Source organism: Phyllostomus discolor, chromosome 2, assembly GCF_004126475.2.
Source record: "Phyllostomus discolor isolate MPI-MPIP mPhyDis1 chromosome 2, mPhyDis1.pri.v3, whole genome shotgun sequence".
NCBI classification, from domain to species: Eukaryota; Metazoa; Chordata; class Mammalia; order Chiroptera; family Phyllostomidae; genus Phyllostomus; species Phyllostomus discolor.
This window is the reverse complement of record NC_040904.2, coordinates 200,555,375-200,582,426: the sequence shown is the minus strand read 5'-3', so window position 1 is coordinate 200,582,426 and position 27,052 is coordinate 200,555,375. Positions and strand designations below refer to the sequence as shown.

Sequence of the window (27,052 nt, the reverse complement as noted above, 5' to 3'; positions counted from 1 at the left end):
AGAATGCTCTTCTACTTAGTCCAAAATTCTGTGATTTTGTTTTGAATTCTTAAACCACGGTTTGCTAAAAGAATACATAGATTTTTAACTAACATGCTACCTCCTACCCTACTCACTCTGTCAAACCATGAGAAGTCGTGGACTTTGTCATTATTACCTTTTATTATGCACTAATTACATAAAGATCATGCCTTCTCCATTCACCAGAGAAGTCTGTCTTAATCCACTGAATTAATCTTTGACCAAGTTTCCTGGCGTGCAGGATCTCCCAGAGGGAAGGAGACTTAACTCTCTTGGGTCACCATGTCCTTCCATTCTGAGGCCTGTGTGTGGATTGAGTTACCGATGAGCTAGATTCCCATCTGGATGCGTCAGGGGTATGTGGCAGCCCGATAAATTAAAGGCCCTCGTGAGGTGATTCCAGCCCCATTTTTTAAATTCCATTCTGTCCAAGCTTCTTTCCTTCTTTTCTACAAGGACCAGCCTGAGAAAACAGAACTATAGAGCAAGTCTGCACCCACCCCCAATCTTAGCCTTCCTGCGAGTATTCCAATTATTGGGGCGAGGGCAGGGGGCGGTACAGAATCCCACTACACTGCATGACAGACCCATCTGATGCCACATGCTTTTGGCTCAGTTTCTCACTTCACATGGAGCTTCAGTGCATATCACGTTGACAGACTCACCTCATGTTGACAGCCCGTCACTTCAAGAACATGCCACACATCTCTTTGTTTTCTGTCCCAGACTTCTTTAATGCCTCCAGAGACTACCTGGCCTTGTTCCAATGGGCGTGGCAAGAGCACAGCCCAGAAGTGCTGGGAGTTAATGTCCCCAGGGGCTGCCTTCAACCAACTGGAGCCAGAGGTCAGTTAGTTAAGTGTCCCCCTCCCCAGGCCCTCAGTGGCCAATTTCCTAGGCTGCTCCCAGTGGGATCAAGGTCCCCTTGCCCATGGCAGTGATCTTCCTAACTCAACTCACAGTGGTTTTCCCTCCTCTCTTCTCTCAAAGCCCCAGTCCTTTGCACCTGCCCTCTGAGCACACCTCTCACATAAGCTGTCTGCACACAGGTCCGCTTTTCAGGGTAACCATGTATGGACCACGGTCATGGAATTCCAATTCTAACAATCTCCTCTTACAAGTGCTGGTTCAGGGACATGCAGGGCCCAGAGCCCATTCTCCAGACTCCTTCAACTGCCCTAAATAAAAGTGAGAAGACCCTTCCAAGTCCATGCTGGACTTCGGGCCTCTGCATTTGCTATTTCCTCCACCTGGAATATTCTCCTTAGCTTGTCTTTCAGTCTCGGCTCAGCTTGATAATTCCCCAGAACCCTTGTCTGACCACAACATTGAGAGCAGCCCCATTCTTCGGGTTACTATGACATCACCCTGGTTTGTTGTTTTGATAGCTCTTACCACTGCCTGATGTTATCTTGTTTATTTATTTGCATGTTTCCTGTGAGTCTACCCTCCACTAGGAGCTTGCCTGTCTTGTCTCCTGCTTTATTACACGCCCCTGTATATAGTCAGTGTTCAACATTTAGATGGAAGAAATGACAGCTATCCACAAACTTCACTTGCCCTTGTTGTGACAGCGTGACTACTGATTTTGATTACTCCAGTCACCAAATGGAGTTTTGTTTGAGTATAACCTGATTTTGATTAGACCATTGGAAACGAATTTAGCCCTCTGGCTGGCTGAGCCCACGAGTTACCACTTCTGAATTTCCGCTATATTTCAAGGTCCCAGAGTGGTGAAACAGGCACTGTGGGTTACTCATCCATGGCCACAGTCTTTTCCCTGGAGCTCTGTATCCTAAGCTCTGGGTGGGAGATCCAGAGAATCTATCAGTGTCACCAGAATATGAAAAAAGATGGACAGGAGGAATAAAGAGATAAAAATGCAAGTCTTCACCCCCTAACTTGGCATACCTTAGCTCAAGTATGTAGAATGGAGTGAGATGGAGACCCTGGGGAAAAGAGATGTGGGGGAAAAATGCTTAGCCCTGGCTCTAGAACTTAATGGGGAAAAGGAGAGGGAGCCCCCCATGGTCACACATGGTTCAGATTAGTTTACCAAGAGAGGTGACCAAATGAAGATTTGAAGAAGCTGCTCCAGCCGAGAAGAACAGCTGTGCATTGTGGCTTATGCATCTTACACTATCTAGTCTCAGAAGCCTTAATTGAAGCATTAGGAAACTGGATAAGAATGTGGTCCAGCAAAGGAGACATGAGAGAAAAAGCACCCTGGATGCACGAGTCACCGTGCTTCCTTAGCAATCACTTTCTGATGCTTCTCACTTGACAACACCCTCCCCACTGTTCTTCTCCCTACTCACATCTTTTCACCGCATGCTGCTGAGGTCAACCTTCAACCCGATGCCCTTGCTCAGAGACCTTAACATGCAATCGTAAAATTTCAGAGCAGAGTATGAAGTTTTACAATAATATGGGGGGAAAAAACCTTAAGTGGAATTTTCCTTAGTCTCTGATATGTACCTACAGTCTTAATTATTCCATGCATTCTGATTGGTAGAACAAAAATTATAAAGATGTCTAAACACTGGTTATTTTAAGGATTTGCAGGATAGGCCAGAAGCAAATGGTCAAGTAGCTGGTCACAGAGAGAGGGGCCTGCTGGCCTAGAACGCATCCACAGGATGAGGAAAAGGCAAACGGGAGAAACAAGATGCAGCCAGTATGTCCAAGAACTGGCATTTCATAAATAATTACTGATGCTTTTGGTCTCTCTGAGTCACTGATAAGCATCTCTTGTTTTCCTTAACCTCTTTTCTCCTTCCCTTCTATTATTTATGACTTGATTCTTATTTGTCAGGTGCAAACTAGGATTAATACCATCACTGCCCTGAAATGCTCTTATACTGTTTGGGGGCAGGTAGACATATAAACAGGTAATACAAATAATGGTCTCCCCTTGGAAGGACCTTACAAACCATTATACACTAAGGTGCTAATGACTCCCACACAATAGCATAAACTATTAACATCTCCCAGGGACATCTGCAGTCAAATTGGGGATCGTGCCTTCAAACACTGACTTTTGTGGAATTTCAAGTGTTTGCATTTTCAGTGTCATATCTGCCATGGTCCATATATTAATGTAGAGTGAATAACTGAGAGCATTCAAGTGCTCTCTCTTTTTAAAAAACATTTTATTCAGCCTTAGCTGGTATAGCTCAGTGGATTGAGCATGGGCCTGCGAACCAAAGGATCACTGGTTCAATTCCCAGTCAGGGCACATGCCTGGGTTGCGGGCCAGGACCCCAGTAGGGGGTGCATGAGAGACAACCACACAGTGATGTTTCTCTCCCTCTATTTCTCCTTCCCTTCCCCTCTCTCCAAAATTAAATAAATAAAAATCTTTGAAAAATATTTTTTATTCATTCATTTTTAGAGAGAGGGGAAAGGAGGGAGAAAGAGGAGAAAAACATCAATGTGAGAGAGAAACATCAACTGGTTGTCTCTCACATGCCTCCAGATGGGCACTGGGCCACAACCCAGGCATGTGCTCTGACTGGGAATTGAACTGGTTACCTTTTGTTTTGTGGGATGAAGCTCAACCAACTGAGCCACACTGGTCAGGGCCAAGCTCTCCTACCACGGCTGCTATGCAAAAGGGGATTATTTTAAGAGTGGCACAAAACTTCCCTGTCCCATCCAAAATTTACCTCTGATGAGTCTTTGCTGATATTCCCAGTGAAAACTGTTTATAATTTCCCTGGCTGGCATAGCTCAGTGGATTGAGAGTGGGCTGGGAACCAAAGTGTCCCAGGTTCGATTCCCAGTCAGGGTACATGCCTGGGTTGCAGGCCATAACCCCCAGCAACTGCACATTGATGTCCCTCTCTCTCTCTCTCCCTCCCTTCTCTCTCTAAAAATAAATAAATAAAGTCTTTAAAAAAAAAAGAAAACTGTTTATAATGAGAGTTTTTCCATAAATGCATAAAGTGGAGCAATATATCATTTTATGGTACCATCTAGTTACAGATCTACTGGAAACAACTTAGCACAATTTGTCCTCGTGCCAGTTGAAATGACTCATCCTGGCACAGTGCCACATATCCCCCAGCACCAGAAGGATAGTGGGTAGAAAACCTATCGCAGAGCTATAATCTAGAGTAACCTCAGCCTTTAATGGGTATAATATTAAACTGTAAGAATCATGACTTCATAATTGAGTACATGCTGCAATAAGATCAGACACAGCCCTAGGGCAGGAATTTGTTTCTATTCCCAGCTCTGTTAATTATCTAGCCACGTGGCCTTGGGCAAGCCTTGCTGTTCTCATCTATAAAACAGGACCGTGAGGCTCAAAGATCCAAGGTTCTACCTACCTCTATCCTTGCACAGGAGCTAACATTAACTGCAGACTTAGAAGGAACACAAGCATTCTCTGGACTCTTTGTTGCACTCATCATCTAAGTGTTTTTCTCATGTGTTTCCAAATGGTGGTTCGTTGTATATATTGATAGATTTACATGACCTTGACAACTTACCAAATAAATGATCAGAAAGAGAAAATTCATCCGTGGCAGGTAAGTGAGAGTGTTGGATGAGATTCATTTTTGATCCCATCCAAACTTGTCTATTTGAGAATGCACCTTTGTTATTGTGGTCTTCAAAACAACACCCTGAAAGGCAAATAAATAAACAGAGGGTTTAGGGAAGAGGAGGGAGACAAGAGAGAGGAGGAGGGAGAATGCAAACTAATTTACAAAACAGCGAATGGCTCCCTTTTGTCATTTGCCAAGGCCTTTCTGTATGTATTTGCTGTCACTATGTATCATTTTTACACCTCGTTTGAACTTATCCATGTCCAGGGTATGTGCTTTTGGAAGAGATACTCTCTGATTTATCTAGGAAACGTCATATATTCTCATTTAAACTTCAACACTTGGGAAATTTGGGCAGAGTGTGATGACATTTTGGTTGTCTTTATTTCTTTAACACGCAGAAAAAATAGAAACAAATATAAAGGCCTCGAATCAATTATTTAATACCTTAAATTTCATTCTAAAATTTAAAGTTTTTTACACAGACACAAAAGTAATTTAAGACCACTTTCTACTGGAATCTTCTTGAGTAGGCACTATGTCGGCAAATCAAAAATTCAGAAAACATTTTCCCAAGATCTTTATCTTTGCCTTTCAGAGAAAATTTAAGGGATTTTCATTTTCACTCTTATGGTCTACCTAGGCCATTTACTTATCTGGGATAAAAAGAAGTTATGATAAACAGAAAAAATAATGGTAAATCTCACCAAAATGTCTGAAGGTGCATCCTGAGGAGATGTACAGATTTCATCCAAGAACCCGAGAGCAGCAGTGTTCACTTTTAGTTTTATCTCTAGGCCTTCTTTGCTTCCTTCTTTTCTTCCTTCCAATATGTCTTCTACCTCCCTGAAGAAGGAATTTGAAAGGTCAAATAATAAAAATATGTGCTATCAGCCCCGGCTGGCGTAGCTCAGTAGATTGAGTGCAGGCTGCGAACCAAAGCATCGCAGGTTCGATTCCCAGTCAGGGCACATGCCTGAGTTGCAGGCCACGGCCCCTAGCAACAGCACATTGATGTTTCTCTCTCTCTCTTTCTCCCTCCTTTCCCTCTCTAAAAATAAATAAATAAAATCTTAAAAAAAAACTGTTTAAAAAAAAATATGTGCTATCAGAACTTCCTTTCCAAGGCTGTTTTCTGAGGGAGACTTTCAAATCTTTTTATCCTATCTCCACAAGGAAATCACTTTGTTTACAAATATATATTTATATTTTCTACTCAGGAAGGGAATATAGGGGGTTTTTATTGGACTAGTATTTATTACATTAGGACTGCCCTACTATTCGTGTCTTTCTCTCTCGGTCAGCGAAATGATCCAGCTCCAGCAGAGGTGGGCGGCCAACGTGGCTGCCGGGGAGGCAGTCCACCAATCCATGTTTGCCGCATTCATTCACTGATTCATGCTTTCAAAACACATTTGCTGCCCTGGCTGGCGTAGCTCAGTGGATTGAGGGCGGGCTGCGAACCAAAGTGTCGCAGGTTCAATTCCCAGTCAGGGCACATGCCTGGGTTGCAGGCCATGACCCCCAGCAACCGCACATTGATGTTTCTCTCTCTCTTTCTCCCTCCCTTCCCTCTCTAAAAATAAATAAATTAAATTAAATTAAAAAAAAAAACACCACATTTGCTGAGGACGTATTCAGCACTAAGCTCTGTGCTGGATCTTTGGAAATAAAATGATGAAGGGGAAAAAACACCCACGACCTATGACATCAAGCTTAATGAGGAATAGAGACACTAGAAAATAATCACACAAACACACAGACCATTACACGGTGTACGCAAAGCTGTTGAGGAAGATGGAGATTAGGGTGATCTAACAGAGAGGTCAGGTAGGAAAAGGAGTCAAGATAAGGAAGCAGTGGAGGGAGGCTGTGGTTTCAGGGGCAGTTTTTATTTTACTTTAAATTTTCTTCAAGTACAGTTCACATCCAATATTATTTTGCGTTAGTTTCAGTGGCGTAGCATAGGGACATATACTCAGACGATCATATTGCACTCCACAGTTGTTCCCCCTGATATTCCCAGCACCCAACTGGCACCGTCCGGTTATTATAATATTATTGACTCTATTCCCTGTGCGGTACTTTAGATTCCCATGACTATTTTGTAACTACAAATTTTACTTCTCAATCCCTTCGTCTTTTTCAACCAGCCCCCCGATACCCCTCCCCTCTGGCAACCATCACTCTGTATCTATGAGCCTGTTTCTGTTTTGTTTGTTCACTGGTATTGAAGAACCCGTATTTTTAATAACAACATTGAACCGCCTAGTTAAACAATTGTAAGAGCTACCCTACCTGTAGACGTCTCATTATGCTGGGCAGTACTCTACAGGGCACATCTGAATTGAAGAGAACTCACCGGGAGGGCTGAAGAATTTATAAAAGGAGAGAATCTCCAGTGAGAGGGTACGAACTGTGCCCACTGTGGGAATGCAGACACATTCGCGTCCATGTGATGGACCAATGGCTTGGCATGGTCCTACCAAAGTCTACTGTCCAGCAAGCCAAAGGACTTATTGGAAGGAAACTCATTCTAAAGTCAGAGGGAGCCAGGAAGCATGACCTTCACCCCGAAGCCAAGCCACAGTCATCAGAGGAATGTGTAACTCTCAATGTGGCACAGTGTTTGACCAACCTGTACTGGATTCAAGAGGCCTTCTTGCCACACTGGTGTGAAAAGGGAGGAAGTTAAAAATAAAAATGAAGCTTGGACACATCAAAGTCTAACAAAGACCTTTCTAACAGAACACATTAAGTAGGAGAGAGAACTCATTTCAGCTCCAGCCTCACCCTCCAACAACTCCACCACATGTCACAGTGGAACTTTGACCCCAACAGGACTCAGGGCCATTCTGGGGCAATTGTGAAATAGCCCCAGGTTTCACAGATTGTGGCTGCTGAGGTATGACCATAACCCATGAGACCATCCAGCAGAGGAGCTGTGACCACTGGGTGGGTCCTGCTCTCTCCAACGCACGCAGAAAATAGCAGAATAAGTGGCCGGAGCAGCCTGGATTATGAACAAACATGAGGGGACCCCAAAGCACTCCGGAAATACTGGCAGGGAGGAAGACTCTGGTAGGGAGCTGCAAGTCCTGAAGAATAAGCCAATAAAAGTTGTTATTAATGGGCCCTCCTTCATCCTCACAAGCTGTTTGAGGACTTGGGAAGTTCAAGTTTTAATATGTGTAGTGAATTGTTATGTATATATTCAATGTGTATATCCCTTTTGTGCCCATCCACTTGGTACCCCGCTTTCCTCCAGCATTCTTCCCCTTAGTTCGTGTCCATGGGTCGTGCATGTAAGTTCTTTGGCTACTTCATTACCTCTACTGTTGTTAACATCCCCCCGTGTATTTTGTACCTACCAATTTGTGCTTCTTTAATCCCTGCACCTTTCCCCCCATTTTCTCCCTTCCTCCTCCCAACTGATAAACCTCCAAATCATCGCCATATCTATGATTCTGTTCCTGTTCTGGTTGTTTGCTTAGTTCGTTACTTGGATTCAATTATTGATAGTTGCGAATTTACAGCCATTTTAATGTTCATAGTTTTGATCTTTTTCTTATATAATTCCCTTTAGTATTGCATATAATAATGCCTTGATGATAATGAACGCCTTTAGTTTTACCGTGTCTGGGAAGTGCTTCATCTGCCCTTCCATTCTAAATGATAGCTCTGGATAGAGCAATCTTGATTGTAGGTCCTTGCTTTTCATCACTTTGAATATTTCTTGCCAATCCTTTCTAGCCTGCAAAGTTCCTTTTCAGAAATCAGCTGCTAGTCTTACAGGAACTCCTTTGTAGGAACTTGCTGCTTTTAAGATTTCTTCTTTATCTGTAACCTTTAGCATTTTAATTATGATGTGTCTTGGTGTGGTCCTCTTTGGATCCAACTTGTTTGGGACTCTCTGTGCTTCCTGGACTTGTGTGTCTATTTCCTTTACCAAATTAGGGAAGCTTTCTTTCATTATTTTTTTTCAAGTAAGTTTTCAATTTCTTGTTCTTCCTCTCCTCCTTCTGGTACCGCTATGATTCAGATATTGGTACATTTAAAAATGTCCCAGAGGTTTCTAAGCCTAGGATTGTTTTTTTAGAAATACTTTTTTCTTCCTGCTGTACTGATTGAATGTTTTTTCCTTCCTTGTGTTCCAAATTGTTGATTGGATTCTCAGCTTCATCCCCTCCACTGTTGGTTCCCTGTAGATTTTTCTTATTTCACTTAGTATAACCTTCCTTTCTGCTGGTTTTTATGCCATTGAAGTACCCAGTGAGTTCCTGGAGCATCCTGATAACCATTGTTTTGAACTGTGCATCTGATAGGTTGCTTATCTCCATTTCATTTAGTTCTTTTTCTGGAATTTTGTTCTACTCTTTCATTTGGACCATGTTTGTCTCCTCATTTTGGCAGCCCCCCTGTATTTCCGTGTGTTAGATAGAGCTGTTTTGACTTCCTGTAGTAGTAGTGTGGCCTACTGTAGAAAGGGCACCCGTTAAGTTGTATGGGGTGGGGCCTTAGGTAACTGCCAGGGCGGGATAACCTGTGTCACAGCTCTGTTGCTCTGTGTTGGGGAGCGCTTGCAGAGAAGACAAGGCTGCCACCTGGCCTCTGGAGTTTTCCTGTCTCCGGACACTCACACTTTACCCTCTCCCCATATGGCACTGGTGCCTCCCCCAGCTGCTGCCCTGGTGCTGAACACTAGAGGGAGTAAGTCTGCATGAGTCCTAAGTCCATTGTGGACCATTTAAGATGAGTCTCTTGAGTTTCTCACAGTTTTTTATACCACCTCAGCCCTCATTGGTTTTTATAGCCAGAAGTTATTGGGACTTATCTTCCTGACACTGGAATCCTGGGCTGGGTGGTCAGGGGTAGGACCCCTCACTCCCAAGACATCCTCCCATTTTTTTATCCACCACAGGTGGATGTGGGACTGCCCATTCCTCTCTCTGCATTTCTCTGTATCACTTGTTGTCTCCACGCCTCTTTGCGCCTTTCTGCTTCTTCACTTTCTATGCATCTCTCGATGCCTCTCTGCGCCTCTCTGCATCTCCACCCTCCTCCCCATCTGCATGAATGTGGCTTCTTTAAACCCTTGGTTGTCAGACTTCCACGCAGCTCAATTTTCTAACAATTCTAGGTGATATTTGTTTTGTAGTCTACTTGTATTTTTTGCTATAGTTGTGCATGGAGGCGAAGTGTGTTTATCTGCACCTCCATCTTGACCAGCTCAATGTGTATATATTTATACACCTGAACTATGTATAATTATATATGTGTCTGCATATTGTATAAGTGGATTGAAAAGTCTCTCAAAATTTCTACAACTATTGTTCCATATTGAGTTTCTCTTATTTTTGTGAGAGGAAATTTCAGCTTTCCCTGAAGACCCAGTCGCTCTGGCCTTTAAAAAACAGAAGATTTCAGGTCTCTGACTCCTAGATTTCCCTCCATGCTAACTTTTCCCCATATTTGTCTTTTTTGACTGTTAGTCACGTTCATCAAGCTCCCCATCCTTAACACGACACATCAGAGCTCTCTCTCTAGTATTTTCCAGGTACGATCATCTTCATTTTGGATTCTTACACTGTATTTTCCTCTGTGTATTCATATCAGCTTGGCATCTTCAATGCCAGTGCCTGGCACACGACAGACCCTTGAGAAATGTTACTTCAATTAAATGATTTGTACTGTTTTTTTCTTAGCTCCACCAAATCCCCAACATTCACGTTCTTTCTGAATTTCGTTCGGGGAGACAAGAATTTCATTCTCCCATTGGTACAAAGGACAGAATTTATCACCCTTACCCAAACAAAAGTCCCATGTCCCTAATTCCATAGCATGTGAGTTATGACCCCTGGCGGGAGACCCACTATGTGTGTGCCCCCAGAGAACTAACAGCAGAGCCCCCCAGAATCTAGACAGGCGGCAGTCTGCACAAGTCAGGTTGGCTGGGGTTATGATTCCTGAAGGGGCTTAAAGAAAAGGAAATGTGAATTGTTTTAATGGTGACAGAAGCACAGAGTAAGCAATTAAAATAGTACTCCTAAAAATAAGTCCTTCTTCCAGCTCCAGCACCCATTTCCCTTACCAACACACTGTTACAAGGGTCAGCTTCTTGTGTGTCCTTCTCACGCTGTGCCCACTCGTAGCATACAGGGCCCCGAAACACTGTACCTTAAACTGGGATTTGGCAAACTATTGCCCACAGGCCAAGTTGGTCAACTGCCTGGTTTTGTACAGCGTGTGAGCTAAGAATGGTTTTACATTGTCAGACAGTTGAAAAAATTAAAAGAAGAATATTTCGTGACACATATAATTACATGAAATTCACATCTAAGTGTTCATGAATAAAGCTGTATTGGCGCACAGCCACATCTGTTGGGTTATGGGTTATCTGGACTTCTTTCCCTCGACAACGGCAGAGTTGAACAGTTGCAACAGAACTCTATGGCCCTTGGAGCCAAAACCATTTACTACCTAGCCCTTTGCAGGAAAAATTTGTTAGTATGTGCCATAAACAAACAACAGAAGAAAAATTTTTAAATCTAGTAATATCATAAGTAAACTATGAATAAATGTAACGAATACCTTGGAGGTGTAAACCCACTTAATTATACACATCTCATAATGGTGGGGTCTTCTTTGCCTCTTAACAGTTCCTTCTTAAGATTGGCAGCTTTAGCCAAAATTGGCTTTTCATTTAACGAGCACCTAGTGGGTCCCAAGTATATAGCAAGTGTTTCCACATACACTGTTTCTTTAATCAGGGTTACTTTCGGGTCTTTTTTTCTCTCATACTCTTTACCCCCTTGTTGGGGTAAAAATTGCAGTAGGATGAGTAACACCAGGAGACCCCAGACCTTGGATCTGGAGTCTTTTTTTCCTCCTTCAAACACTCTCTTGCATATAAAGAATCATTTTATAGGCTGAGAATAAGCAATGGGAATTCTCATTTGCCTCCATAACAAGAAGTTGGCAAAACAATATGTTTCCTCAACACATTTTTGGATTGACATCTAAAAAATAAAATAGGTGCAAAAAATTTTCTGAAAAATTGTAAAAATTGCTATTTTACATGTTGTTAAATTACTCTTCAATTTAAATACCATAGCAACTTAATATCTTCCTTCATCCTTCTAAGGAATACCAGAAGGTGTTCTTTAACATTTGGAGATTTTTTAATCGTTCCTGCCCTTCCTTGGGTTCACATTTTAGTTCACTTCCTTGCAGCATTTTATCCTAGTGTAGCACATTTTTATAATTGAATATCTACTATTGATCATCTTGTCATACTTTTTTGCAACTAAAATACATATATAAATTTGGATTTTAAAATAATTTCACTCTGGCTCATGTGGCTCAGTGGACTGAGTGCCAGCCTGTGAACCAAAGTGTTGCCAGTTCGATTCCCAGTCAGGGCACATGCCTGGGCTGCAGGCCAGGTCCCCAGTAAGGGGCATGTGAGAGGCAACCACACATTGATGTTTCTCTTTCTCCCTTCACCTCTTCCTAAAAATAAAATAAATAAAATTAAAAAAAATTTCTAGTGACTTTATGATTTTTAAGTGTCTAAATAAAATTTTTCTGGATTGAGTTTATTGCCACTTATTATTAGCACCTATGAGACTTTTTTCACAAATAAGGTGGCACATTTCTCCTCATGCCAAAGAGCACAACTAGAAAATATGGTCTGCTGTGGAAGAGAGCCTGCAGATAAGAAAGGAAGATGCCACTGTCACATAACAGCCACAGCAAACACTGCCAGGGCACATGCATTAGTGGAAAACGCCTCCTTAGGAATAGAGGTAAAACTTCTGTTTAAATAATGAAACTTGAGAAACTGTAGATGGGGAGAGACTAAGAACTCTCCGATGTTACTAAGAAAAGCCCAGATAATGGGAAGCCACCATTTCTCTTTAGATGGATCGAATTATTTGTTAATACACAAAGGATTAAAGTTCAGAATCAGAGCAGATAATGGAAAACAGCTGAATTTACACTGCTTTCCAGAAAAGTTGTTAAAATTTGTTTTAAATGAAAGTATTTTTAAAATAAAAGGGTCATTGCAGAAAATTCAGACAATACAGGAAAGTGCTTTTAAATGCCAAGTTGCATTCCATAACTTTTTTTCGAGTTTACACTCCCACCAGCAGTGAGTAAGTCCCCTTCTCACCACACCTTCACTGGCATGGCTACTCTCATTTTCAACAATCTTTTCTATTTACTAGGTGACAAATCCTATCTCACTATACAAAACTGCATTTCTTTGATTATTAGTAAAATTGAAAAAAATTACATCCTTATTGTCTATATGTAGTAGTTTCTCCTTTCTGTTTATATCCTTTACCATTTATCTATGGAAGTGTTCATCTTTTTTATTGACTCACAAGAGTTTTTTGTATCTTGAATGTATTAGCATTCTGGTATATTCGCTATGAATATTTTCATTTGCCTTTTACTTATCTTTATCTGAAAAGTTTTATATTGTACATAGTTAAATATGTTAACCCTATGTAAAGCTTTCCTTTATTGCTTTTTATTTTTAGTTTATGGTACAAGGTAAATTTTTTCTTAGAATGGCTTGTTAAATACTTTTTTTCCTTTCACATTGATTTATGAAGCTTCTTTGATCAAAACTGAATTTAGTTTTTCATGGATCATGCAGTTACATCTTGTACCAATATCACCCTTTCCTGTTATTGTCTATTCTTTGTCCACATTTCTTAAGATATTCTCCCCCTTTTGCTCTCCATGATAAACTATCACATCTTGTACCACATTTTTTAAAAGAAAGTTTCATTGGGAATCTGAGATGGTACCAAACACATATTTAGGTAGGAAGATCTACATCTTTGTTACATTCATTTTTTCCCTTTTAGGGGCAAGGTATATCTCAAGTTACTCAAAGGTACTCAGACCTCATAGCTTTGGAGATTTTTTTCCATGTATGTCTCAGCTTCTTCCTGGATGCTTCTCCTGCCATTCACCTTCCTCCCTCCCCTCCCCCACCATGTGGTAATTACTAATTTGACTGCATTGGTCTTGTCTTCTCCACTTTATCCCCAGATGTAAACTCCTAGAAGGCGGAAATCATAGATCATATTTCTTTTGCACCCCTCTTTCACAGCTAGTAGTATTCTGCATACATATCATTTACAGCTGTGGTCTAGCAGAAATGCCACTGTGGGGCATGAGGAGATTAGGATGGAAACCTGGTCTTAACCTTTTATAGCTTCCTGTGTGACCTGGAACTCGTCACTCAACATCCCCCTCCACATACTACACGGAGACACTCAGCTTACTATGGGTTCATTGAGCCTCAGCTTAATAAGGGTTTAAAATTTTAAATAATATGGCTGCTGTAAAGATTAAAAGTTGAATCATTAATGTTTTCACACACATATATAGGGTAGCATACAAAAATGTTCACTGAATTATTTCCAATCATAAATAGTTGGAAACAGCATACATGTCCATCAACAAGAGAATGAACACGATAAAGAAATAGTATATTCACGATCAAATACTATGCAGCACTTAAAATGAAGAAACTAGGACTAGATGTACTCATATTGATAAACTGAAAAACATCGGATTGAGCAAAAGAATCAGGTTGCAGAATAATAAATACAGTTGTATAAAAATGTATATGTTTAAAGATATGCAAAGCAGTGCTACATATTAACATTGACGCTGTAATGCAGGCATCAGCAAGCTATGACTCATGGGCCAAATTCAGCCTGCCAAGGACCAAATTCGCCCTTTTGTTTACATTATCTATGTAAACAAATTATCTATGGCTGTTTTCACACAACAGTGGCAGAGTTAAGTAGTTGCTACACAGGCCACATGGTCTGAAAAGCCTAAAATATTCATTATGTGGCCTTTACAGGAAAAGCTCGTGCTGTCTGCTGTAACCCAGAGAGACAAGCAAGGCGGTGTCACACCTGCATCCAGAACAGCGGTGCAGAGCAACTGGGCAGGTACAGAGGGAATTTCCACAGCACCTGTAATGCCTTCCTTCTGAACCTGGGGGGAGGGGTATGGTACATACAAGGCAGTTGATTACATTACTTCATTTTTTGCACGTTGGAGATATTTCATAATGAAAAAACGATTGAGTGAAATTATATATGTGAAAAGCCCCCTCATCAGTAAAGATTTGCAAGTTTATATAGCAGTTCTTTCTTACACACTCATGCACACGCAAACCCACACGCATACATTTTTAAGACTTTGAAGAGAAATTAATTTCTTCCCATAAGATGTTTGGAGGCCCTAGCTGTTCAGTGAGGCACTACTAGAAATTTTGAATGGCATGATGAAATCTATTTGGGTGGACAAAAAGTTTCTTTGTTTTTTTTTTCTCTAAGATGGCTCTAGCAGCACTTAGTTGCCTTTAATTTCATTCGAAACAATTTTGTTAGATTGTATTGTGACAGCTGTCATATCAGCATATATTTCTTAAAAACTTAGCAAAGTTGGTGAATTTTTGTGTAGCCATTTTAATACTGAAGATGGAAGAAGATAAGCAATATTTTTAGCTTACCATGCTTTATTATTTCAAGAAAAGGGAAAACACAACTGAAACACAAACAAAAGATTTGTGCAGTGTATGGAGAAGGCACTGGGACTGATCAAACGTGTCACAAGTGGTTTGTGAAGGTTTATGCCAGAGATTTCTCTCTGGATGATGCTCCACCGTCGGGTAGACCAGTGGAAGCCACCAGCAATCGACTTGAGACGTTAATTTCTCAACACTGAGAAAATCAGTGTTCCACCATGTGGCAGAAAGACAACATACTCAAGATATCCAAATCAATACAATTATTGGTGAAAATGAAAAAATGCGTCTTTTATTTTATGGAAAAAACCATACGGCCTTTTGGGCCAACCCAGTATCTTCAAGAAGATTACTCGAATGAAAAAGTGGGACAGGAAGGGTAAGCAGCACAAGGAGGAGGGAAACTCAGGAAATGTGCCGCTACAGTGGGATGACCGGGCGCATACCACGGTGGTGTCTGCAGAGGCTGAAGGCCGGGAACTTGAGCCCAGCACACAGAGAGAAGAAAGGAAAGGAAGAGGCCTGGTGATACAATGTTTAAGCCTTAAGCATTGGTGGAAACAGGGACAAAATGTTTATTTTACTTTGTGTTTATTTGTATGATCTGTAACCTCAGTCTTTTTTTAAGGACCCAGGAATAATTTCAGAAATGGTATGTGCTGTTTGTTTTTAATGTGATAAGACACTTAGTGGCTGGTAGCTCGGACTCCCACTTTCTGCTTATCAGTTTTTACTTGTTTAGATACTGTGTGTCACAGGAAGTTCACGGTGTAAGGAGCTCCCCTGATTTACCATAAACCACATGCAAATAGAGACCGCGGAAACACCCCGTTCCGGTTAAATGGCTTTGACTCTGACTTAGAAGACTCTCAGCTCTCAGAAGTTAAAACTAAAAATCAGGTTTAGTGCTGATTACCTACAAAGTCTTCACACCCAAAGACACCATCCTTGGTGGTATTCTTCTTAGATGCAACCAGCTGTTGATGGGAAAGTATACATGGTGTTGAACATCTATCTAATCCATTCCTAAAGGGCAAGAAAAAAAGTGATCTTTTTCTAGTCATCAACATTTCACGCTCAGGGAAAAGCCCTGGATTCAACCCAAAGGCAAGAAGAATGTTCTTAAGGGAAAAGGAAAGTCATGATCCTTCAGGAGGCTCAGAGGACAAGTCAGGCACGGAAAAGCCAGTAGACTTGGTGTGGGGCTTGCTGTGAAGGAGGTAAGTGCAGCTCCCTTCAGGAGCACGGAAATGACAGCCATTCATTGAACATTCATTAATTTTCTGCTACGTATCAGGCTTCAACGTGGTGGATGAAGCAGAAAAAAAATATCCCTGTCTTCATGGGGCATACATTCAAGTGGGAAAGCTGGATGATGTGTAAGGAAACACCTAAGATGTCCAGTGATGATAATGAGAAAATACAGAGGACAGGGAACAGTGATGTGGTGGGCGAGGGTGACCGGGGAAGAGCTCTATGAAGAGCAGATTTTTGAACCGAGATGTGCAAGATAAGAAGGAGCAGGCCATGCCAAGGAAAAGTAAGTCCAGGCAGAGTGGTCAGCAAGTGCTAAGGACGAGGGCTTGGAGTGCTGGAGGAACAGCAAAAGCCCAGTGAGGCTGGACACGGGTGAGAGCAAAGGGTGGGGAGGGTGGCGGGGAGCGGAGCAGGAGATGACATCTAAGAGTAGACTGCTCTCGTGTGGCCTGTTGACCATGGTAAAGAGTGGATTTTATTCTAAATGGAAGTCATCGGGGGGTTTTAAGCAAGGGTGTGACCAGGAGGATGAGGAAGTCTACCTGAGGATGGAAGGCTAATTTTTGAATTTCGTCTTAAAGGAGCAGGCCTTAGACCATGCAAGAGTCATGTGGTGGGGAAGGCACAGGACGAGAAGATAGCATGGTACATTCTGAGCAATCACACATCATTGTTTTCGCTGTAGCTAGTGAATTCAGCTCAAACCAGTGGAGGAAGAGTGGGCTTTTCAAGGAACAGTGTCGGGAAAATTGGCTATTCCTCTCGTGGCGGGCAGGCAGGATAAAGGTTTCTATCTTGCGTCATCTTAAAAATAAGTCTCAGGTGAATTAAAGACTTTGAAATTATGAAATCACTGAGAGAAATATAGGGAAATGCATTTATGATCTTCATTGAACTTACAGACTGAGAAGGACTTACTAAACAAGAAATAAATTGAAAAAGAAGAATGTTGACTACATTAAAGTCAAGACAACAGCAATCAAGACACCATAAACAAAACTAAATATATGAAACAGACTGGGAGGAAATGTTTACAACATAAATAACAGCAAAAAAAAATAGTATGAACAATACATAAATGACTCATACAAATAAAAACAGAAAGGATAAACAATCCGGGGAAGAAATTGGCAAAGGATATGCGAAGGAAATTTACCAAAAGGGAAATTCAAGTGGCCGATAAACATACCAAACACGTAGAACTGATTAATAATTAGAAAAATGCAAATTAATATAACTAGATCCCATTTTCAGATTGTCATACCTTTTCAAGTTTGATAATATTAAAAGGTGGACTAAGGGTATATAGGATACATGTTTGCATACACCGCCAGTGGAAGCACATTTTTTCATCTTTTGCAAGGTTTGTAGCGGTGTATATTACAACACATGCAATTCTAATTCTTAGGTATCGTCCCTGGGAAACGTCTGCACATGCGCACAAGGATGCTCATTGCAGCGCGGCTTCTGCTGCTGCAAAGGTGGAAACCGCCGAAATGATCATCAACGGTGAAATGGCAAAGCACATTGTGCTCAGTCTGCAGTAGCAAATGCTAGGCTACGGTTGAAAGGACGGAGGTGGTTATACACGTGTTCACATTGAAAGAGGAAAAGAGAGGGGATAGCTTTGGGGAAGATAGAGATTTTTAGACTTAGTTATAAGGCTGTGATTTTTTTATGAGATGAGTGCACTGAGGATATCATTCCCTATTCTCCATCTGGCCAGTTATAAAGTTGAATGTCATAAGCAGGCATATTGAAATACCCCGAAAGAGAGGGTTACTGTTTATACCCTCATCCCCACAAATGTACAGCCCCTTCCACTATCCACTCCACCACAGCTGTATACTTGTTACACCTGAGGAACCTACACTGACACATCATATTACCTGAATAGTTTACATGAGGGTTCACTCTTGGTGTTGTATATTCTGTAGGTTTTCCATTAGTGTCATACAGAATAGTTTCACTGTCCTACAAATCCTCTGTAAGATACATGTATTTTTTTTTCCTGGCTGGTGTAGCTCAGTGGATTGAGCTCAGGCTGCGAACCAAAGCATCGCAGGTTCGATTCCCAGTAAGGGCACATCCTTGGGTTGCAGGCCAGTGGGGGCCACGTGAGAGGCAACCGCACATTGATGTTTCTCTCTCTCTCTTTCTCCCTCCCTTCCCCTCTCTAAAACAAAATAAATAAAATCTTAAAAAAAGAGAGAGAGAGAGATACATGTATTTTTTTTTAATACAGTGCCAAAGAGTTCCTCACCCCTTAAAGTGCAACCATGGCCTCAGATTCAGAGTGTGAACTCCAGAAGAACACACGACCTCTTTGGAATGACATCCCTTTGTCCTGCTCTCTGAACACTAGACCACAGCCAGCTTTTGCAGCCAGCTTTTGCTCCTTCAGTGACAGGCTGGTGCAGACGTGGCATCAACACTAAGAACTTCAGTAGCTCTCTAGGAAATAGAAGCAGATAGTTCTTTGCTTGGCCAGCAAGCTCTGAGCCCCTGAAGAGTGGGCTTTTCTCTGATTGGCCCTCAGCAGGACTACCTTCTCCATGGGCTAGTGTCTCCCAGAGGACCATGTTAGACAATTCTGCTGGGACTTGAAACTGCAAAGCTACGCTATTTCTCCTTCTCTTTGAGCTAGTGACATTAATTAAAGTATAAAGGGTTCAAGTTATCCCAGGGTCACTGGGACAAGGAAACGGCCTTCCAAATCTATTTAAAACGGGAACCAAAATCTCAACGTTCTATTAGAATTTTTATCTTAAAAAATGAGGATTAACAAAAACTTATTTTTTATTCACGCATACTAAATTTAGTCACCAGAACTCTGTTGTAATTATTTGACTTAAGAATATACCGACCAGAGACAGTGCTCTCTTTTCTGGGCAAGGGTTTTTTTTCCTGGGCAATATTTTATTTCCTGTGCAATATTTCACTTCACAATTATGCTGCATTCTATTAGCACAAATTTACAAAGAGGAGAGAAAGAATAGCAGGCATTCCTTTACTGCCCAAATTGGAAAGGTGCAAACTGAGGGAGGAAATACCTCCCCGTGGAGGGTGGGCAAAGGGGCTGGGGAATCACAGAGAGAAGAGAGGGGAGGTGGAGAAGAGAGGAGGGAGGGGGGATATTTCTATATAAGGTGACTTTTGCCTCCCCATGCAGCTTGGTGCCTAAGCACAATCATACAGTGCTGCCTTGTGGTTACATCTCTGCAGCTAGAAAATATAGGGGCAATAAATAATACCTGAGAAGAAGAAAATTGTTCCTTGTTCTTTTCCCCCCTTGTGATCTATGTTGCTAGCATTTAAGAGAAAAGTGAGACTGTGAGTAAAATGAAGGGAAAACTCTCCTATTAAGAAAAAAGCGTACACTTTATTTGTTCCTTTCTCTACCTACTTAATAACCACGTGAGCCTTCTGTCTTCTCGTGGCATTGATAACCCACAGCCTCTGTGAACCACAGTGGTTCTGAGCCTGTCTCAGACGTCCCTAATCACAGCTCTTTAATTAAGATGCTGATAACTGAAGTCTCCAATCAGCTCTTCTACACTGACCTCAGGGTTAAAGCAAACAGTGCGGGAAAACTTTCCACTTCCCCTGCTCATGGTATAGTCATTAATTAGAAAGTGCCCTACGAACGTTCGCATTTGTATCGAGGCTTCACAACTCACTCCTGTCAAGCTGAAATGTGTGCAGGCCGGTCCACCTGCTGTGCCATCATCCCGGATTTCAGGTTCTGCTGGCCCTCAACGATGTCAGAGCAGCAACAAAAAGACTTTTGAGCCAGAAAGACTCGCCCTCATATTCAGAGCCTGCTTGTCCTAAATGTGTGACCATGACAGGTTATTTGTCCTCTTTGGGCCTCAGTTTTCTCATCTGTAAAATGAATATAAATAAGGAGAACCTCCATGCAGGGTTACTGTGAGAAGAAAACGGGCAGTTTAAGGAAAGCCTGTGACCTGTCAGTAATCATTCAACTAGAGTTCACTCTGCCACACACACACACTCTTGCACACACACACATTTCTTTCCCAAGTCCCTGGGGGCTCACAGCTAGTGGGTGTTCCATTACAACCAGCTAGATCTTGGAGATTTGGAAATATGAAGAACAATGATCACACTACTTTCCATCTCCACCTGGGGGGCGAGGGCAGAGGTGTGTGGTGGAAAACAAGGCGGCAAGTCCTGAGGAAGGGTCTCACGACAAGAGAGTGTCATCCCTGGCCCGCCCTGCCTCGGCTAACTCGGAGTTACCTCAGCCGTATTGCAACATTCTCAGCAAAACAGAAGAGTCCACGGTGCAAATGGCACAGGTCCAGAATTTGGAGGTGGGGGAGGTGACCAAGACGAAGGTGTCTATGACAGCTGGAAACCCAGTGATGGGCTCCTGAACATCTTTCTCTGTCCATCTTGTAATATTTTTTTAATCCTCACCTGAGGATATGTTTATCGATTCGAGAGAGAATGAGAGGGGGAGAGAGAAAGAAACATTGATGGGTTGCCTCCTGTGCATGCCCCAACCGAGGATCAAACCCACAACGTAGGTATGTGCCCTGATCATGAACTGACTCAACCTGCAAACTTCTGGTGGGTGTATGGGACCATGTTCCGACCAGGTGAGCCACCCAGCCAGGGCATCCCTCTTGTAGATCCCCCTGAGGTGGCTCTAAGGCAACAGCAGATTTCTTTAAATCTAGGTGTGTTTCTCAGAGCAAGCATCCAGAATGAGCCATGTACAAACCCGCACCACCCCCACTTCTGAATAAAACCTCATCCGAGAGAAATGATCCAGGCTCACCCCATCACTGCTAATTCCCTAGGGGGCAGAGGTGCCTTATCCGTGGATTCAGACATTGGACACTTTTAATAATAAAGTTCTCCCTAGTAATTTCCCTCTTTTTAAAGTATTTCCATCTGCTCTAATATGAGAAATGAAAAGCAATAAAAGAGTTTACCATGGAAGTCAAAAGAGAAAGCTTTTTAAACCTGCTCTCCTAGGAAGAACTTGCATGTCAATTAAGCATAACTTACACGTTGTGCTACGCCTAGTTCCCAAGTCATCTGACAGCAGTGATATTCCCAGCCCCACACCAGGATTTGACAGATCACCACAAAGTAGAACACCACCCAAGTCAAATTGCCTGTGGAATCAGAACAGAGGCATTTCCAGAATGCACTGCCCCAGCGACTCTCCTGGGTGACCACAATGTTAGAAAGACATTTCTAAATAATTGTTCGATAAGGTCAACAACTTGTTTTTCAATAAGGTCAGGTTAGACTCATTAACTTTGGCTCCTTTTTGTTTGCTTTTAAGAGTTTCCCCCTTTTTTTTTAATTTTCAGGATTTTATATCAAATTCTACTAACCTAGCATTTATTTGTCGACCCAACTTCCTGATGTTAAAGAGAAACTGTAAATGACCACTTCCCCTCTGTCACCATGAGACGGATAAACACCCCACTTCCAGAGGAATAAGGTACTTACTCGGATTGTCTCAAGTCAGAGATGAACTTTCAAAGCCAGGGAAGATCCCAAGTCCAGTCTTCCTCTCCAAATCCCAGTGATTTTTCTACAAATGTTCACCAAGTTTGGGTCGTTGGGGTGAATCCAGGAGACGGCAGAGCGAGGAGGAGGGAGTGCAAGCAAAAGCTGTGGATGATCTCGGGCGGCCTTCCGGCCCAGCAGCATCTCTGGGTTGGCTCCGAGCCTCAGGGACGCAGATTAGTCATTAACAATCCTGTCCCTGCTAAATGATATAAACACAGAAAGGGAGAGGCTGGAGATTCCCAGGAGCCACTCCCAGCGCCCCCAAGCAGGGAATGGGACAAAGCCAGGAGCCCTGAGGCTTGCATTTGAAAACACTTCTCCTCAGGCTGCTTTTTGGGGTTCCGAGTACCAGATTTCTGTACACATTATCACTTTTTTTTTTCTGGACACGTTTTCTCTCTGCAATTTCTTTTCATTGTTTCACCACCTCCCAGGGACTGAAGTTTAGAAACTCGGAGCCTTCTCGACCCCTTCCCCTCTCCCAGGCATCCTCTGTCGAGTAATAATAGATTCTTGTGGACTCTATGTTTGGAATGTTTTTTATTTTCATCCCACACTTTTCCTCTGCTAATTTGGGCCGATCACAGCTTCCTTTCTTAAGGAAAACATTGGCCACATAACTCTTTTCTCTCTTTCCTCTCCTTTTTTCTCTTTTCCTAATTGCATAGCATTTATAAAGTATGAGCTCCGGTAAGATGCTTGCTCTGGTCATGCATGACCTCCAGCAGGATCCTTTAGCCTCTCTGAGTTCGGTTTCCTTGTCTGTAAAACAGGGATGGAGTAACTAACTATCTCACAGACCTACTGTGAGAACGATATGAATCGCTAAAAATGTATAAAATGTCTAGAAAACTGCCTGGCATGTGGCCTGCACCCAATAACATTTTAGCTGTTATGATTTCTCTCCTTAAACAAATATCGATTGATTTTCTGCACGCTATGCACCCAGCCCCTTGCTAGATGTTCTGTTAGTCAAAAATCCCCAAGAGGTTCCCACTGCCTAAAAAAGAAATGTAAAAATGATACGTATGACCTGACATTTAGAGGCCCCCTCCATACCCTGACAGTCTATCCTTAAACTGCCTTTCTAGCCTTTTCTCAAATCCTGTCTCTTCAGAGGCCCAGACCTCTTGCCCAGCGGTGCCAAGGGCTCCTGCCTTCTTGCCTTCACCCAAGCTCGTTCTTTTACCTGCATTATCTTCCCTTCGAAACCACGTGGCTTCCAGGCCTTTTGCAAATGCAGAGGGAGATCTCCATGAAGCCAGCCCTATCTCTCACCTGCCCTTCCCACCACCAAACTCCCTTCATCCTTCATTTCCCTCTGCTGTCCCTTAATTCCTCTGACCTTGCAGATAAGATAAGTTGCCTACTTATCTCATCCTTATCTCTGTTACAGGAACAAAATTTCTAGAGGACAAACACAGGGAGCAGACTTTCCTTTGTATCCATCCCTGGGCTTAGCACAGTGTCTCTGGGGGGGGGGCGGGGGGGGGGGGAGTATTGCGTAACTATTTGCTAACTGAATCAATGAGTGAGCTGAGAAAATAGCAGTTTTTCAAAGTAACGTGTCTGCACGTAAATGGCAGGTGTGTGCATGCTTGTGTGTGTGTGTGTGCACATAATGTTCCCTTTGGTAAAGTAGGTTAGTGGAAGGCCACACTCAAATCTGTTAGTGGGGCTGTATTTTATTTCTCTTATTACATAGCACATGTAGGTCCCACGGTTCCTACTCCCTACCCCACGGGCTCCTGATGTACTGAGGCACCCCCCCATACACCTTTATCACAAGGAAGAGGGGAGCCTGGCCCTGCACATTCTCCCTCGCCCAGCCCAGCTGAAGTCGTTTTGCCATGACACTCCCCACGCTCTCTGCAGCTCCCGGCTGCCCAGGGGACTCCTGCCTGACTCCCAGAGCAATTCTTCGTGGATGACGAGGGCCTATGTTATGATTTCATTCTCCCCAGTGGCAGTGGAAGGTCATGGCTGAGGACACAGACTCCGGAGCTGATGGTCTGAGTTCAAATCCCAATTCTACCACTTATAAGGAGTGTGACTTTAGCTTTTAGTTAACATCTCTATGTCTTAGTTTTCCCACCTACAAAATGGAGATATAATTACTACCTATCTCATGCTAGTATTGTAAGGATTAAATAAAGTAATACGTGGAAAGTACTACACATATAGTGTATTTGAAACACAGAAATGAGATGTAAGCATTAGTTGTTATTTTTTGCCTGGCCTTTCACACTGACTGTCAATTTGCCCAAGGGCACTAGATCCAAAGGATCTCAGGTGTATTGGGAGGAGGAATAAGGAGGAGAGAGAGGGAAAGGTGGGGAAAAGGCAGCGGCAAAGGCTCTGAAGCAGGAGGTAGCTTGGAGAATCCTGTGAAGTAAAGAGGAAGCCGTGGTTTTACAACTAAGCGTGTGGAGGAAGCAGGGAGAAATAGGGGTAGAACAGGCAGGGGCAGGGCTGTGCTGGGAAATGTCTAACAACCAGCTCTCCGAGGGGCGCGGTGCATGCATGCCCAAACACAAACATCCCCATACACACTAACACGTTCATCTTAAAATGTTTTGATACAGAAGATGTGCAATTCATGTTTTACAAATAATAAAATATACAATATACAATTTTTGTGTATTTTTGTAAATCCCATGTGGCCAGTTGATTCCCACAGAATTCCTTCATTGAGTTTTGCTGAAGTCTAGTATTGGTGGCCATGGTTACAGTACAACCAAGATTTGACCAATGGAACTGCATCCCAGCCCACTAATTCTTTTCCCAATATATTTATTATCATTGAATCACATATGTGATCTACTGTTAAACTGCTACTCACATACAAATTATACTCACTAACTTTGTAAGCACCTTTTCAGCTCCAACACTACGTACATTGGAGAATTACTTATTCACCAGTGATATGAGCAGTTTTGGCTGAGTTACATGTTTCTGAATAGAGAGAGGGGAAAGGAGGGAGAAAGAAAGGGAGAAAATGTTGATTGGTTGCCTTCTGTATGTGCCCTACCAGGAAGGAACCTATAATCCAGGCAAGTGCCCTGACCAGGAATCGAACTGGCAACCTTTCACTTTGCAGGACAATATCCACCCAAATGAGCCATGCTGGCCAGGGCTCTTCAGTCATCTCTTTTTTGTAGGGCTTTCACAATCTAACAGCTACAAATATGACACATTTTTATGTAGAATTAGCATTATTAACTTCTCCATCCTTTAGAGGTCAGCAAACTTTTTCTCTAAAGGGCCAAAAAGTAAATATTTTAGGTTTTGAGGACCACATGTGATCTCTGTCATATTTTACAACCGTTTAAAAATCTAAAACCTCTTTGTAGCCTGCAGGCTGTACAAAACATCCATGGCCAAATTTTGTCTGCTGACCTTAGTTTACCAACCCTTAGACCAGTGGCTCTCAGCAGGGAAAAGAGGGCAATTTTGCCTCCCACAGAATATTTGACAATATCTGGGAACTACTGTGGTTGTCACAAGTTTGGAGGAAGTGCAACAGGAATCTAGTAGGTAGAGGCCAGGGATGCTGCTAAACACCCTACGATGTACAGTGTATCCCTCCACGACAAGATTATCCAGCTCCAAAGGTCAAGAGTATTAAGGTTGAGAATCCCTGCCTTACACAGTCAATAAAGCAATAAACCAAGTCCTGATTTATAGATTTTGCTAACGTCCAAGTGGAGCACTGGCTGGTGTGGCTCAGTTGGTTGGAGAGTCATCCCGTAGGCCGGAATGTCATTGGTACGAATCCAGGTCAGGGCACGTGCTCTCAGGTTGCACGTCTATCCCCATTCGGGGCACGTGCAAGAAGGCCACCCGTCAATTTTTCTCCCTCCATCTTCCTCTCTCTTTAAAAGCAATGAAAAGAAAATGTCTTCGGGTGAGGATTAAAACAATGAATTCCCAAGGTTTAAAAATTCTCGTGGCCAAATTCAAACTATAACATGATTCACTTAACATGGAGTTGGGAAGAGATGTACAAGAGTTTGTCATTACTTAGTATTTCCACCATACAGATATAATAGACATAAGTGACCATTTTATTAAAGATTTTACTTATTTTCAGAGAGAGGGGAAGAGAGGGAGAGAAACATAGATGTGCAAGAGAAGTATCTGCCAGTTGCCTCTTACAGCTCCCAACTGGGGACCTAGCTTGCAACCCAGGCATGTGCCCTGACTGGGAATTGAACCAGTGACCTTTTAGGTCACAAGCCAGTGCTCAATCCACTGAGCCACACCAACCAGGGTTAATAGTGGCTATGTTCAACAAACAGCTCAAAAAGTCCTGAAAATTTAACAGTTGGCTGTCATGACTCACTGAAAGTCAACCAAGTACATCATTGGGTAAAGGAGGGATTCTTACACTTAGTCTTTACAAGTTAGGAACTAGGAAGTATTATCTCTATGAATGAGAAAACGAACAAAGACTTGATATTCAGTGACTCGTCAAAGCAACAAACTGGCCTTTAAACTTCAGCTTGTTTTCTCCAAAGTTGATATACTTTCTCTTACTTTATTCCACTATCAACCCAGGCAAAGGGGACTTAAAATATTTGTTCTATGAAATGCTTATCAGTCCTCGGATATTTTAATTAACTGCTGAATAGGATAGAGATGAAAGAGGAAGTCATTAACATACTGTTGGTGATCAGCTCTGGCATAGTATTCGGTATATAGCAGCAAAGCAATTCTGCCCAAAAAATAAAAAATAAAAGACTTCCATTCATAGAAGTTGTTTTTTGGTTAATGCTTTCTATGGCTTCTGTATCTTTCTCCAGGATCTCTCCTTTTTTTTTTTTAACTGAAGCTGGGTCTACATTGGAGAGATAACCCTCCTACAAATGGTGAAGGATGCAGCTAAACCTTCATCTGAACCTGGAGGGCCATTCCTAATGATCAGAACCTTCTAAAAATATATATTCATACTTGTTTTGTTGAATATGTAATGCATAAGCTAAAACGTTATGATATATTACTTAGAAAATCTCAAATAAACTCTTCTCCTGATCAGACGTACCCTGCTTCAGTATCTTCCCAGTCCCACTCTCTTCTGGAGGAGCTCTTTGTTGTT

The 27,052-nt window shown here is 42.3% G+C and overlaps 1 protein-coding gene across 2 annotated transcripts in view; it reads right to left on the bottom strand.

Annotated features, from left to right (window-relative positions):
• The window catches only part of NR1H4 (nuclear receptor subfamily 1 group H member 4), a 68,165-nt gene extending 45,899 nt beyond the window's left edge, over positions 1 to 22,266 (bottom strand). Inside the window, exons 1-3 of one of the 2 annotated variants that reach the window (XM_028532583.2) lie at positions 21,892 to 22,266; positions 5,282 to 5,420; positions 4,518 to 4,652 (exon numbers count right to left, since the gene is read on the bottom strand). In XM_028532583.2, the coding sequence (XP_028388384.1) occupies positions 4,518 to 4,596 (79 nt within the window). In that variant the 5' untranslated portion in view covers positions 4,597 to 4,652; positions 5,282 to 5,420; positions 21,892 to 22,266. The remainder of the gene's footprint in view (positions 1 to 4,517; positions 4,653 to 5,281; positions 5,421 to 21,891) is intronic. The other variant, XM_028532585.2, reaches the window with a different exon arrangement.
• Positions 22,267 to 27,052: the final 4,786 nt, after the last annotated feature.